The sequence below is a fragment of the Melitaea cinxia genome, chromosome 7, assembly GCF_905220565.1.
Source record: "Melitaea cinxia chromosome 7, ilMelCinx1.1, whole genome shotgun sequence".
In the NCBI taxonomy this organism is placed as follows: domain Eukaryota; kingdom Metazoa; phylum Arthropoda; class Insecta; order Lepidoptera; family Nymphalidae; genus Melitaea; species Melitaea cinxia.
Window position 1 is genome coordinate 9463770 of NC_059400.1, and position 15299 is coordinate 9479068.

Consider the following 15299-nt stretch of genomic DNA (forward strand, 5'->3'; position numbering starts at 1 on the left):
GTGTAAAAGTGAGGGACGGTTTGAAGGGTTTTCTAAACCGCAGAGAAGACTTACAATCTCCGCAGGTGTCGTCTGCCCGTATTTTATCGTGAATTTTTTTTGTACGTATTAACCAAACATTCGTAAATTGACCTCATAAACATACTAAAATTATTACCTAATCGCTATAAAAACAAGCTCTATTGAACTACAGATATAAAAATGTTTTTGAAACGTAATAAATATGTTAGTAGTTCTTACATAATATTTTTTAAGACGCAATATATATGTATATTCTTATATTTCCCCGTCTGATATATTTTAATTTGACTATTGCAAAACTTATAATATTACTATACACTTACTTAAATATAGAAAATACTTACTTAATAATAGAAATTAAAAGAGTATAAAAGGAAAACAACTTTGATATTAGATTACTTTCTTTTAATATATTGACAAAAATATAAGTAAGGAACACATTAGCATGTGTTTTTGGAAGTCGGTTAGTTACCTAAAAACAGACTAAATAAAGTTGATCAGAATAGAGCTTGTTAAAATTCTTTAACTGTGAATCGACTTTGGCCATCTTATTAAAATCCAACAAAACATAATCTTCTCATGTATTTTTAAAATAACAATAGAATGATCTTTAGTTTTGTGGTTAAAATTTATTTCGCAGTTAACTCATGTGGCCAGTCTCACGGAAGTATAAAAACTACTTAAGTCGTTTAGTTTTTGTTAATTTATCTCACCGCAAAGATATTGATCGAAGATTGGCATAGATTCATCTGGATTAAGTTCACTCACTGCTCAGCTTAACCGTAATGTCTGCTGACAAACTTGTCACAAATGTTATTTGTATTTTTAATTTGGCTAATTGAGTTCCTATCGAGATTAATGTTTTTACAAATACAGTGACACATTGACTGTAAACTTTTTGCAAGATCTATTTTTTTGTATTACAATTTTATAAGTTTTTGTGCCTTAATGTATGTTCTGTCAGATTTAATGTTAAGCAATTAAAGTACAGTTACAGAACTTTAAAAGTATTAAAAAAAATGTTACAAATTTGTTTCACGTTTCTGATATTTTTTATATCATTAACATTCTTAATTAACTTCAATTATATTTGTTTTTAAACTATTATATTTGACAGATAATAGTGTTTATAAATTTATTTAATTGAAATAGGTAAGAGTTGATATGATTCAACTAACTTACATTTCACTCGATAGGTGATGATTGTATTGCGACTGCGCTATGCGCTAATTCGGTTTGTCGCTGCAGTCGTTCGCTAGCAGGTGCGTTGTGCGCGCGTGTCGGTCATCGTTTAACAGCTGATTGGCGTCAACACAATCGTGTTCTATTCGCTCAGGAAATTACGAAGTTCACCGATCACAGTCGCATTAAATGACATATTGAGACAATCCACAGTGCAGTGACTAAAGACTAATGAAGATGACAGTTAATCGAATAAGAGTTGTGGTCCTAGGCAGTGCACGCAGTGGAAAATCAGGTAAGTCCCTTTTCTGAGTAAATATGTCAACAGATAAGTCCTGTCGATTTCCTGATGTCGTTCATTTTTTTGTATTGATTTCACTTGTAATATAGCTTTAATGACGATCCTCAGAATCTCGCCTTAAACTATTTTTTGTGGTGTTGATCCTTTCAGAATGCCGAAATCAATTACCTCTAATGGCCTGGGAAAGGAACCTTGATTTACGAGTATTTGGGGTTCAACATAATATGTTATTTGTTAGCATCATAATTATGGACTGTTAAGGCATGCAATTAAACTCTTTGATTTTATTTGTACTAGCTTTAATCAAAAGATATATAGGGTAGGTATTCGTTATTTACTCCATATGGGGCATATTGATATGAGAAAATTTCATTGTTATTTTTATTTTAATTAAAAACTATAGTATTAAGTATATAATAAGTGTTTGACAACATTTTATGTTTTTCATAGAAATAGACACAAATACATTTAGCGTATTGGTACTTAAAAATCATCATTCACATAATCGTTTTGTTATTTGTGAAGCAGTTGTTCATTGTTAATAATCCTGAAGTAACCTTTGTTCTGACTCGTAAGTTTCAATGCTTATTAGGTTGTTCTTATCAGTCAGTTGTCGTCTCGAATACCTGTGATAACTGCTATTATGTCAATAGGTCGTCGGCTGATTCCACGAAACTATCACAGCGTAAACAAGATAGCGTGTATTTGTTTTGATTGTAAAACGATCTGCAATGTTGACCTAACGTACCAATATAATGCTAGTTTTTGTTTATTGATAATATTCATATCTTTCAGCATATTAATATAACAAATAATACGTTAATAACTACGATATACCCATGTGTTTCATTTATCACTGAAAGTTTTTTTTAAGTGCCTATTTACTTGCATTCTATAAATACTTCGCGTTGTCACCCGTGTTTAAATTCAGTACCTATCAGGTTATATACACAGATTTATAGTCTACGCTTCGATCCTATGATTTGTAATATTATGTCTCATGGATTATTAACGGGTTTTGTAGAACAAAAAATATAAAAATTAGATCGATAGTTTTTGGCAGCATTAGTTCTTAACACATCGAGGCTTAAGATAAAAAAGAGCAATGACGCGTTGCTTAATTGGGAAGCGAAAAATTCTCCGCCCGATTAAACATTGTCTTATTTTAAACTAATTGGCACCTTTCACGCGTAAAGCGATGTGACACAAGGGTACATTAGTCAGGACCACAAAATAGAAAGATCGGCGTAAAGAATGCGAGCCTAACAGTCATATTCCATCACTGGGATATTATTAAGCGGTTGCGCATTGAGGGGGCGAAGTGTTTATTACAACTGGTATACATAGATCGTTGACTCACTGAGCTTAAACTTACCTTAGCTACCGGTTTTAATGCAAAAATTGTTCGCTTGTTGTGGTTTCAATTAATTTGTAATCAATTACACTTAAAACTAGATTTAAATGAGCTTGTTAAAAAATATATTGAAATAATACGAGTATCTAGGTTCGTAAACTAGTCGTAATAAAACCCGTTATAACGATTAACTAATTATACTATTAATTATATTAATCGAATAATCCAATTTAAATTACATATTTCGTAGCAAATAGTTACATATGATTTAATATCATGGAAAGTTTTTGCAAGTTTATGATACATACGGAGACGGCCTTGTTTTATTTAGTAATAGTGTTATCTATTCGAACTTTCGATTTTAATAACACAGTTGTGTAATAAACATTTCCTTATTAATCAACTAACAGCATTAATATAGTTTTCTCGTCAATAAATACAAAAGTAACAGTCTTGGAGTATACTATTTTGTGTTGTACCTTGATATTCGAAAAATTAAATTCTTTATAACCTAGACTAGACTCACGATACATAAAGCTTTAAGGTTGCACGGCCTCTATCAACACTTTTACTTATAAGGGACTTACTGCGATTATCATTTGAAAACTCCTCCTACTTCGGTGACGCTACAGATCCCATGGTCACGGGCGAGTCTGTTGATACATACGATTAACAGATTTTTACGCTTTAAGCCCGTTGAATAACGGTTCTTCTATATTTACCGATGCTTTGAGTTTTAATTGTATCTATAGTCTATAGCTTTTCTCATATGCATATACATATATATGCGTAAATTAACATTTCAAATATGATAACTTGGTCTCAATTTTAGCGCTTTCCAACAAATAAGCTCTTCATTTTTTGTATTGTACTCATATATAAGTTAAAAAAAATACAATTGATTTGTAATACGCCTTCCGAAGTATGATACAATTTAGAGAGATATTGAAATCGTTCTTAAGCTCGGTTGGCTTCCTTATCTTGATCGAAAAATAAAATTACGTTCAACTGTTACCTAAAAATAATATCTATTAAACTGATTGATGATGGGAGAAATTATCGCGTCAGTCAGTTTAGACTATTTCAGTCCACTGCTGGACATAGGCCTTCCCAAGTTCGCGCCAGACATCCTGGTTTTCCGCAATCCTCATCTAGCCACCACCGGCAATCTTACGTAGATTGTCGGTCCAACGGGCTGGAGGACGTCCCACACTGCGTTTGCCAACACTCGGTCTCCGCTCCAGAACACGTCTGCACCAACGGCCATATTAGTCCTGCGATATAGTTGACCAGCCCACGGCCACTTCAACTTGCGTTCTCTCGCGTATAATGTCATTTCTAATCCTACCTTTGGAAGAGACCCCAAGCATAGCCTGTTCCATTGCACGTTGAGCGACTTTACCTCGCGGACCAGCCCCTTTGCCGATATCTACGTCTCGATACCAGATGTTAACACATGCATTGCTCGAAGACTTTTGTCTTTAAGCACATTTCACACGTAATTGGTTAACAGATTATACTATTAAGTATTAATTTAAATGTATGACGTGGTACATACATATACCTAAGTATGTTTAATTTTACTGGTAATTATTTAATCAATAAAAAATAATACAACGGCATATTTTATTATTTTCATTTTTATTTTACGGGTCTAATCGACAGTTGGAAGGCACGTGATACTGACTAGGACGTGATTCTGATAGAATTGTGTTGTAACAGTCTTTTGGTGTCGATTAACAATTTCAAAATGAATGTTTATGGATAAACAGGATTTGTATATGTACTTTATCGCTTCATAATTGCTTCATTATGGCGTCAAAACAGCAGATTGGCGTGAGTGTCACAGATATTAGCTGTTGCTCTAATGGTCGTAGGTTCGATTGCCATTCTTGACAAATGTTTGGATATGACATACATTGTCGATCATGGTGTTTGTGATTGATCATGGTGTTTACATCTTACTGGAAGTAATTAAGTCTAAAGTAATTCTGTCAATTTCGTCTTATGATTTTTAAATGGAAGTATGGAAAATATTATCTGGACTAGACCCGTAACGTACAAATATGGTAGGTAAACAGTGTATTAAAAAAGTAGTATCTTAAAACCACTTTTTTAAACTACGACATTATGTTTTCCTTTGAAGTTGAGTACTAATTATACGGAGATACATAGTACCTACGCATAATAATTACAATAGTTTATTATCTAAAAAAACCCTAATTTATTTCTACATATGCGTTTACATAATCACACGTTGAACTTCACCTCATTTAAATTATTTTTGCAAGTCAAATTATACAAGGTGGTATACGATTAAAGAATTTCAGCGCCCTCACACAAGCATCGTCAATTAACTTACTCACTATTATCACTAACGTTACATATCTATGTCAAGTTTCACTGAGTTGCATGTTTACAAATATTCGAAAATTTTGGACCGACGACGTACGAAAGCGAGTTATCTAAATAAAAGCTTCAACAAGTGAAACTCACGATCACGTTAAAAATAAGAGTAAGAATTTCCTTTAAAAATATGGCAATTTCTTTATTCTCAACTAAAAATATTTCGTTATTTACTATCTGTTTTTTATTAGGCCTCAACAAAAACTCGTCCTGTTTGTTCTATAATAAAATCTTATTTTTTAAAATCTATTTATGGTTAATACTTATTTACATAAATAATTTTTATTGTTCACAGCTGAGAATCTAAAATATTGATTTTAAGTATGACGAAAGGTAAAAATTATACAAATAAAAAAAGGTGTTGAGTTTTATACGCTTTTATTGCTTTTCTGTTTAGCAGATGCGTTAAATTCTTACTGAATTTAAAAAATCTGTGATCAATGCAATCAAATTTTACTGTTAGACAAGAGAAAGCAAAAATAAAAACTACGAATTTAGTAAAAATATTATAGACTGTTTTGTGTTACTAACCTTAAAAAAACCTAACTTAAAAGTAAATATCTTAAAGATTGTAGCTGTTCCGGGTAACCCGAAAAAAATTGTAGTTTTTAAGGTGTGATAGAGATTGATAAGATGACAGGCATGTAAACAGTCAACAAAATCTAGGTTGATCGTATTTGCAAAACATTATCGATTTTACCTTTATTTACACCTTGTGAAAAGTAAAATAGTTTCAAAATGAATACTTTGCAGTATATTGACCAAAATTATATCAAGTGCCTTATGAGCCACGTACATACCTACAATACTACTAAACTACAGTACCTCGTTTGATAGAGGTGAAAACATCACTATGTCATCTGTTATAAAAGAATCGAACGGAATTTTGAAAACGATGCGCTGAAAACACTTTACACTAAATTGTAAAGCTTTATTTTTCCCTTTTTGGTGGTTATTTGTCGCAGTCGAATTTATGTATTTTTTTTTATAACATTTTTTTTTATTTACCTCTTGGAATATTTTTTGTAATTTTTATTCAAAGAACTATTATTTTACTTAACAATAAATATTTTAAAATTTGTTAGTAAATTTCTTTTCCTTTTTGAAAGAATAGAACACGTGATGAATTAAAGATATTATATTTGTAATTTATCTTAATGTTCATGTGAATGAAGCAGTAACATTATCTTATCCAACAAATGACCAAATCGTGACTTATTCAATCGAATCAAAATATGCTTACGTGTTGCGAAATACGTCGTCGACGCAGCCATAACACGATGATCGTAGGTGTTATAGAATTAATTAAGGCTCATACAACCGTTAATAAATCGCCCAACATAATTGTTGAATAATCCGTGAAATGTTGCTATTCGATAATAAATAACGTTGCCTTTGCAATAGAAAGTATAAACAATAAGTCGGCGAAAGCTAGCGAGTGAAATTGATTTATCGTAGTTGTATTCGGATGTCGTCTTGGAAACACTCAACACATTAACATAACAATTAAGATATATTGAGTAAGATGATTTGACTGATGTCGCCATCGATTGAGTAATTAATGCGAAAATTGAAAGTATTCATCGTTGGATTTTTCTCACGATTAAAGAATTTTTAAGATTCAACCGTTGCAATTGTTACGCAATTTACTACCTCAATCGATTAGTAACTGACGGTTAAAATAATTTGTATACATACAATTGAAACTAAAAAAAATTATAACGTATTTTTTGGTCAATATTGGTAATAATCAAATAATAAATGTAATTAAAAAGTTAGAAGAAAAATTTAACAAGCCGAATGAAACCGACAATCGATGTTTTGTTGTATATATTAAAATACAAATAATAGCTATCAATTTAGGGCATGTATTACACGCGACATAAAACCCACAGAATGCGTTTCGGGATCGTAGATCGAGAACGTCTAAATGCCAGTTGCAGTTATATTTATAGTGTGCCATAACAACCGCAGCCGCATGCCACCGGCCACTGACAGACGCCGTGAGTCATCCTGCCTACCGTCTGCTGGGACACCCGTCTCTGCAATTCAAATTTACTCACTCGCCTAATCTCGAGCAATATTTAGAGTGCGCGTCTTTACAATTTTATGTAAAGTATTTCACTACTACGCAATAGTTTACCAGATCATCGTGCTAAAACTATGTAGAATAACATTCAACGTGCTTTTTATTTTCAATGAAGTATTCTTGATGATGAGTCGATTAACAAACACTACTGTGTTAAGAAGGTGAATCGTCAAATGTGCAATACTTTATTGAAAGCTAAATGTCAATAACTTTGATACGAATTTGACGTGTAATAATAGCATTTAGTTTTCTGGATTTCCAGGTCATGCGATCAAACTTCATTGTTTAGAAACATATCACTGTCAGTATATGCAGGTAGAGAAATTCAAATTAGTAGGTCGCCTCTGCTGTGTTGGTTCTTCCAAGCTTAAAAAAATCTTTTTTTATTGACAGATAGCACGAAATATAATTTGACTAATTGTCATCCAATTAATATTTGGAGGACTGGCGGTTGGAATCACATCTCGATCACCTCAGCCGATTCTGTTAATTAAGGTTCACCTTCAGCTACCGTTTACCGTATTCAGTAAACATGATCACTTAAATTCGCCTTGTTTCACGCGATACCGTTATAGACCTCGTTACCGTTACCATTCCGGTGTGTTCTGGGAATTAATACGATTTTCATGACTCTCTTTCATATACGACTCTACGTTCGTTTATTCATATTAACTGCATTTTCTTGGCCGAGATTGTAGACTATTGCAGTACTTTATATGGATACTGTTATTATTATTATTTTCCTTGTAAAGTACAGGTTGATAGGAATTTGAAACGCAGGTATTAAAAGCAAAGCCTGAATTGTTTAATCTTTTTTAAAAGTTTTAAAAGAATATTCCCTAGTTACCTTGAACTGACACTTATCAGCAGTGAAAGTTCTTGTTAGTTTAATTGGTCTTTCGGCTCAAGTTGAAGTTTATTTTGCATGTTTTGATAACAAGACAGGTTGTTGGATTGAAATATATTACTTTTGTAAATTTGATAAAATCGCTAATTATGTCAGTTTTGGTTACTTTTTGCCAATTATAGTTTGTTTTTGTGTTACTTTAGTATCAAAATTAAATCTGTTTTAGTCTCCATAGGGCACTTTTATTAATTTAAGCTTCACGCTTGTATAGGTACAAAAATATACTTATAATAATTTAAAAGAAAGTTCAGACTTACTGAAAGAACATTTCTGTCCAGGATTCCGAGCACTGCGCAAATGTGGCTTTTTTAAGTGTTTTATTTCTTTAAGTACGAATTATAAAGCTACTAGCTGTGCTACTTATGCTGTATGGTTACGGCATTAAAGAATAAAGCCATTCCCTCTCTTCCTGTGGGTGTCGTAAGAGGCGACTAAGTGAAAACACACGTTTCACTTAGGTTCCTTTATAAGTATAAAGTCGACCGATGGCGGGATAACCATCCAACGGCTGGCTTTGAAATACACAGTCCGAAGGCTGGCAGCAGCGTCTTCGGTGCGATAAAACTCAGCGTGGTGACTACGGGCAACTCACATGGGTTCACGCCATTTTTGGCGCGAACTTGTGGAGGCCTATGTCCAGCAGTGGACTGCAATAGGCTGTGGCTACATTTTGCAAAAGATATCACTTCTAAAATCATTTATATTCTTTTAGATTCGATACTCTTTGGGAGCAGTTTTTTTACGATTGTCGATAATGTTTTTATTTGATATTTGTAAATATATTTTTTTTTATGTTTAAATATAGAACATTCAATATAATTTTCTGTCTTGTTAATTAAATAAAAACGTAACGTTTTTTTTATTACAAATTCAGCACCATGACTAAACAAAGTAATCGGAGATGATAAAGTACAGCAATGTTCTACTAAAAGGATTAAATGAAGAATTTATTTTACTTATCCTGCTATTGCACCAACTGTTTCAGCGATAGCTAACTGCGACTGACGTATTGTTATCATTGTTAGTATTGAGACATGGTGAATTTAATGATTTAATTCGTATTTGTTAACTAATGTTCGAAAATTCAATGTAGCACTTGTCTATTGATCAAGAAGTTTATTGATTATTGTATAGGCAATTCGCTTAATTGTGTTAAAATAGAGACATGCTTTGTCTCACTGTCATTGAGATTGTTAGCAAAGTTTTTAAATAACATTAGCATTTCTACACGATTTTATATACGAATATATATTAATTTCTAGCACATAATAAATATATTAGATATGTCATAAAAATATTTTCTAGTGAAACTGTTTCAGAAAAAAATCACTTAATTATTTATGGTGAAGAAAATCAACATGCTTATGTTTGTTTACATATATTTTATAATACGTTTGCTACTTTAAATAAAATACACAACCAATATTACTGTTGATAGATTCTTATCAGCAGTCGGTCCTAAAATACTTTTTACATCTGTGTCTTGTCAAGTTCAATTGTATTATACGTAGTCGTAGTATCTGATTAGGCAATTAAACCATTCGTGTTAATGACTGGCCCTTTGTCTGCTTTCCCTCTAATTGAGGGTTGTAGTTATAAATTTATTCAAGAATAAAATTTTGTAACACCTCTTACCAATAACTTGCTAATTGCTTTCTCTGTTGCGGACTTGCATTTAATTTGCTAATATATAAAATAAAATAATATAAAATGCACTTTCGTTATAAATATTCATGATACACACGTTTGTAAATATTTATTGGTTATTTTTGTTACAGCTGTGGTGGTTCGATACCTAACAAAAAGATATATCGGAGAGTACAGTTCAACTGGAGGTAAGTGTACTCAAGACTTTATAATTTATATTTCTCAATCGTCATATTTGAACAACAAAATTAGTTTTTTTATAAGTTAAATATAATTTTATAAGTAATACCAATAGTATATATTTGTATTTTTAAAATAAGTATTGGTATATTAAAATAGAATTATAATTTATGGAAATATCCATGGAAGTTACAAGTATTTTTAATACAAGCCCTTATACTTTGCCAACCAGTAGATGCCAATAGTTTATTTGCGAAATTGGCAAGTGTATCAGTGGTATCCAAGGCTGGTGAGACCGGCGCGGGCGCCACTAACATCGGACATTGACTTTACAGAAGATTGCGCAGAAATTTTAAATTCACCACACGTTACATCACTGTTTCTCCTCGCAATCCGGTGATTGATGCTATGAGAATGTATCTTAAGAATTTATTATGTATGTTCATTAATACGCAAGGTCGCTTGCGAAAAAGTTATTTTGTGACAAATCTCTACGAAAATATTGTCGTACCGCGTGTTATAAAATATTTTCTACGTGCGATAGATATTTCAAAAAATTATTACATAACATTATTTTGTTTCAGATTTCCTATATCAGCATCGTGTTTCTTTTGATGGTGTAACATCAGAAGTTGAGGTTTTGGATACTTGTGGATGTGCGGTAAGTATTATCTTTTTAGTATTTCATTTTGTGATGAGGTATAGAACATATGTAATATATTTTATTTCCCGAACAGAAACGTGGCTGTTTAGCGGAACATCTTCGTTGGGGTGACGCCTTTGCAGTGGTTTACTCTGTGTGTGACCGACGCTCGTTCCTAGCCGCTGCAGAGTTGTTGGCACTTCTCGAACGGACGAGATTGCCTGGTTGCGCTGCTGTCACTCTCCTCGGAAACAAAAGAGATTTGGAACACGCTAGGTAAGCAACAAAAATGGTGATTTTATTTTGAGCGTATTTGATAAATATTAACACAAGAAAAATTATGTTTGCTTGCTTTTTTGTAAATGATTACAGTATGTTGAAATATTTATGTGTGCCACTCAATTAATTTAAGAAATAATTCACTTTATTAACTTTTATTTGACTTTTTTCCCGCAAAAATCACGCGACGCAAAAGTCTTGACGATGTTATCCTTTTTATCCGTATTTTACTAACGTTTGTTATATCTTTAATTACGACTAGCAGACCCGTGCTCACTTCATTACGCTATAATTATTTTTGTGATACAAATATATAATAAAGTTTTCATCTCGCTCGTATTTCTCTGACTTGATTTACATATACTATTTTTCACTGAATTTTTTGTTCAATAACAATAAAATATAGCCTATATCTGAATAGTGTAGTTTCCTGTTAGTGAAAGAATTTTCATGATCAGATAAGTATTTGCGAATATTACCCACTACAAACAAAGTTATAATCTTTACCTCTTTTGTTAGTATAGATAGATAGAAGATATATAGATTAAAGTCAAAATAAAAACTTTACTATTGTTGCGTATTTCTGCTATATTTAAATAATTTAATGTTGAAAGCTGGAAACACAATGTATAATTTGTCTTTGGAAAAGTTATTGTTGAATTTACGAGACATTTATACAGTATTTTATAACATTAACGACTCAACAGTTTTTATAAGGTTCGATTCATTTCGATTGCGCCTAAATTTGTACTGCCGTTGTTAATCTTTTTTTAATGTTTATCAACGAAGTTAATGGTATTTATATAATCAGTTTTCATATTGTTATGTCACAACAACGTTTGAAGTTAAAAATAGAATTATGTTTTTACAATAACAACAACAGTCGGCAAAAAGGTCTAGATCTCTAGAACTTAATCTATTTGGAACGGTCATAATCGTAGTCCGTTCATTTTTAATATTATAAAACAATGTATATTATTTTAACCAATACGAAGAAAAAATTTGATTTTAACGCAAATCTTTCGAAACTTTTACGAGTTCCTAATAAACAACTGGATATAAATGAAAAATATTATGAACAAGAAACACGGTGGGAAGAAAAATAGGTAATATGGGATATTATTATGTAGTTAAGCCACTTTTACTTGTTCACATTACATAGCACCGGTCTGGCGATGTGAGTGCTCGAAGAATAGTGGCGCCACTTTCTTGCATTTCTGTGATATTAGATGAATACCAAGAATTGCTAACATGCCGTTCTACATAAGCGAATAACAATCTTGACGCAATGTGACATAAAATGAAAGTTGAGAATTAGGTGTTATTATTTTCGCAAACATGTTAAATTGCCAGTTTAAATAATCGTAGAGTTGATTTCAAATTCCTCGTTCAACCTGTAATATATAATAATATGTATAATATGTATATAAAATACATGTTTATCACATGCCTTTAAACTTAACACTTATTTGATAGATATAGTGTTTATTTATAAACTTTTTTTTGACGCCGCGTTGTCGCAACGGTCACAGCCATGGATTTTACCTGTTGCGCTAGCGGTTGCGGGTTCGATCCCCGCACATGACAAACATTTGTATTGGCCATACAGGTGTTTGCCGTGATCTGAGTGTTTGTGCAGTCCTTGTGGGTCTCACCACCGTGCCTCGGAGAGTACGTTAAGCCGTCGGTCCCGGTTGTTATCATGTACATCTGATAGCGACCGTTACTCCATACCATTGTAGGGAATATATACGCCAATCCGCATTGGAGCAGCGTGGTGGATAAACTCTGATCCTTCTCCTACATGGGGAAAGAGGCCTATGCACAGTAGTGGGATATTACAGGCTGAGGCGTATAAACTTTTTCATTTTTATTTCAATAGGGTGGTTAAGACAGAAGAAGGACAGGAGATGTCATTGCGTTTCGGGTGTCAGTTTTACGAAGTGTCAGCGGCGGAGTCGTCTGCTGGCGCTGCGTTGGCCTTCCACGCATTATTGCGGGAGGCACGCGCACTCGCTATGCTGTTGCCTACTCCACGCCGCAAGCTCGCCGCTTATTCTGTATCTAAGGTACTATTTAAACCCATAAATATTCCTTTAAATTGAGTTAATAGTGAAAAATATTTTATTTAGGTGTTTGCTGTTACCAGGCAATGTTGTTGTTACTCTAAAAACTATTGTTCAAGTTTAATTTTTTAAACGCAGCAAATGAAAAAAAAAAAAGAAACGAAATACTTTAGAAACATTTTGCTATCTTAGAATTTACTATTATTATGTGTGCAAATCGTTAAAAGCAACATAAACCACAATTTTGACCAATTACACAATTATAAAATCTTTATATTTTGTATTTGTCCTACGTAAAATCTGTTAGTATTTCTGTGTATCTATGTAGCTATTTCCATATCACATTTTATTTACAGGTAATCGGTTCAATCCTCGGTCTGAGCAACAAAAGCGTAAGAAAGAAACGACCATCGCTCAGCATATGATTCATCGAAACGATTAAAATGTTGGTCTCGTTCACTCCTCGAAGGAGTTTGTTGCTTTTTCGCAATTCGCGAAAACATTTCTGATGGAGTCGTGGAATGAAGTCACGGTTGACTTGAAGCTGGAATGAAAAGCATTGAATGCTAGCTTCACGGTTTTAGCGATTTTATATACTTTTATGGATTTAATTGTATATGCTATATTAGAAAATTTTACTCACGATGTGATCCCTAGTATTAAAAAAGGGGATTTTCCTGTTATTATTAGATAAATTAATATTGTAGTCTATAATTTTACATCAAATATCTTGGTTTTTTAACAAAAATTTTTGAATATAATTATTTTATATTGTTAAAAATATGAGATATGTGTACATATAATTTTACTTAAATACCACACAGGGTACATTTAGAAAATATTTTGTAGAATTTATTGCAATCCGTTCTTGTCTTATGAATAACGTTTTGATATTTGTAACGCAATTTACTATTGTAAGTTTTTTTTTGAAATAATTTCAAGGTTTATTTATATAGGTCTTTTAAAACGTGTGTTATAAACTTCATTCATATTTAAGGAGTTTTTTACAACCACCTGATTTTGAAATAATGACCTTAAACTGTTTTAGTTTATTACTGTTTCGTAATTTCATTCAGAGTTAAAGTTCTTTGTTAACATTTTAACTGAGATAATTAATTTCATCATGATCTGTAATGAGTCTTACACAATTGTATGTAATAAGAATTTTAGACTATTTTAAATAATAACGCTGTTTTTCAGTTTTTAATAAATAAGTTTGACCCACCTTTACATTGATTAGCTATAGTTTTATTAATATTTTCCTATTAGTTATAAAAAGTTGTATCTCGTTTTCTAATGTGGACCAGTAAGTTTGCTTGGTGAATTTTACTTGATTATAATACATAAATATGAAAATTAGATAGTTTTGTATTAAAAAGTCATAAATATTTTAATTATATATATTGACCTATTGACAAAATAAACACAGTTTTTTAAATACTTTTTGTTTTATTTATTTTCCAAGAATATCACTATAAGTAGTTTGAATATATAGGTATTCAAAGTCGCATATTATATTCATCTAAATAAAATGTGTAGTATTTTATTGGATTTTTATTATCGGTTCTAGTAGTATAAACTATCATCTTAAATTATTTAAAGTTCATTTTTTTTAATTAATCAAAGAGGAGTTAAATATGTAAGTACATATTTATGTAAAGATGTTAATTTCAGCGTACAGTAAGTTTGCTGAGATACAGTAGTTCAGATTGATATTACGTGTGTAAACTACTACCAGCTAGTTATTTAGAGGGACATGTACAAACTCTTGTATTTACATTCCTTTAATATTCACAATATTTCAGATTAAATCAACATAGTAAATTCACATTCGGTTAACGTTTATTATAATCTACAAAAATAATGATCAAAAGTAATGTAAGTTAAACTAGTAACAGTCCTAATAAATTATAATTAACATAACATTTTAATAAAAGATGAACGATTATAAATCATTCAATGTCTCGATAAGCACCGAGATACTAATAAATTTTATCTTTTACTGCGTAGACAAAAGTAAAAACTACATAATTTAAAATATATATTTCTTAAGTAGTAAAAAAGAAAATGTTGTTGTGTTGCCCCGTAGTCTTTGTATTAAGGATCCACGCCTTTTGCGCATAGTAGAAAAGGAACAGTTAACTCGTCGCAAACATCCCTAACGCATTACAGAACCGAGGCAACCCCAGCAGTACCTACCCTAAATGCGATATAATATTGAACC

The 15299-nt window shown here is 31.8% G+C and overlaps 1 protein-coding gene across 1 annotated transcript; it reads left to right on the plus strand.

The window, feature by feature from the left end:
* Window positions 1-1429: 1429 nt before the first annotated feature.
* On the plus strand, window positions 1430-13814 carry LOC123655332 (ras-related and estrogen-regulated growth inhibitor-like protein). Its single transcript, XM_045591143.1, has 6 exons — window positions 1430-1498; window positions 10039-10095; window positions 10672-10748; window positions 10825-11006; window positions 12892-13078; window positions 13432-13814. Exons 1-6 carry the CDS (start codon window positions 1435-1437, stop codon window positions 13498-13500), a joined length of 636 nt encoding a protein of 211 aa, XP_045447099.1. The 5' UTR covers window positions 1430-1434; the 3' UTR covers window positions 13501-13814.
* The last annotated feature ends 1485 nt before the right edge of the window (window positions 13815-15299 follow it).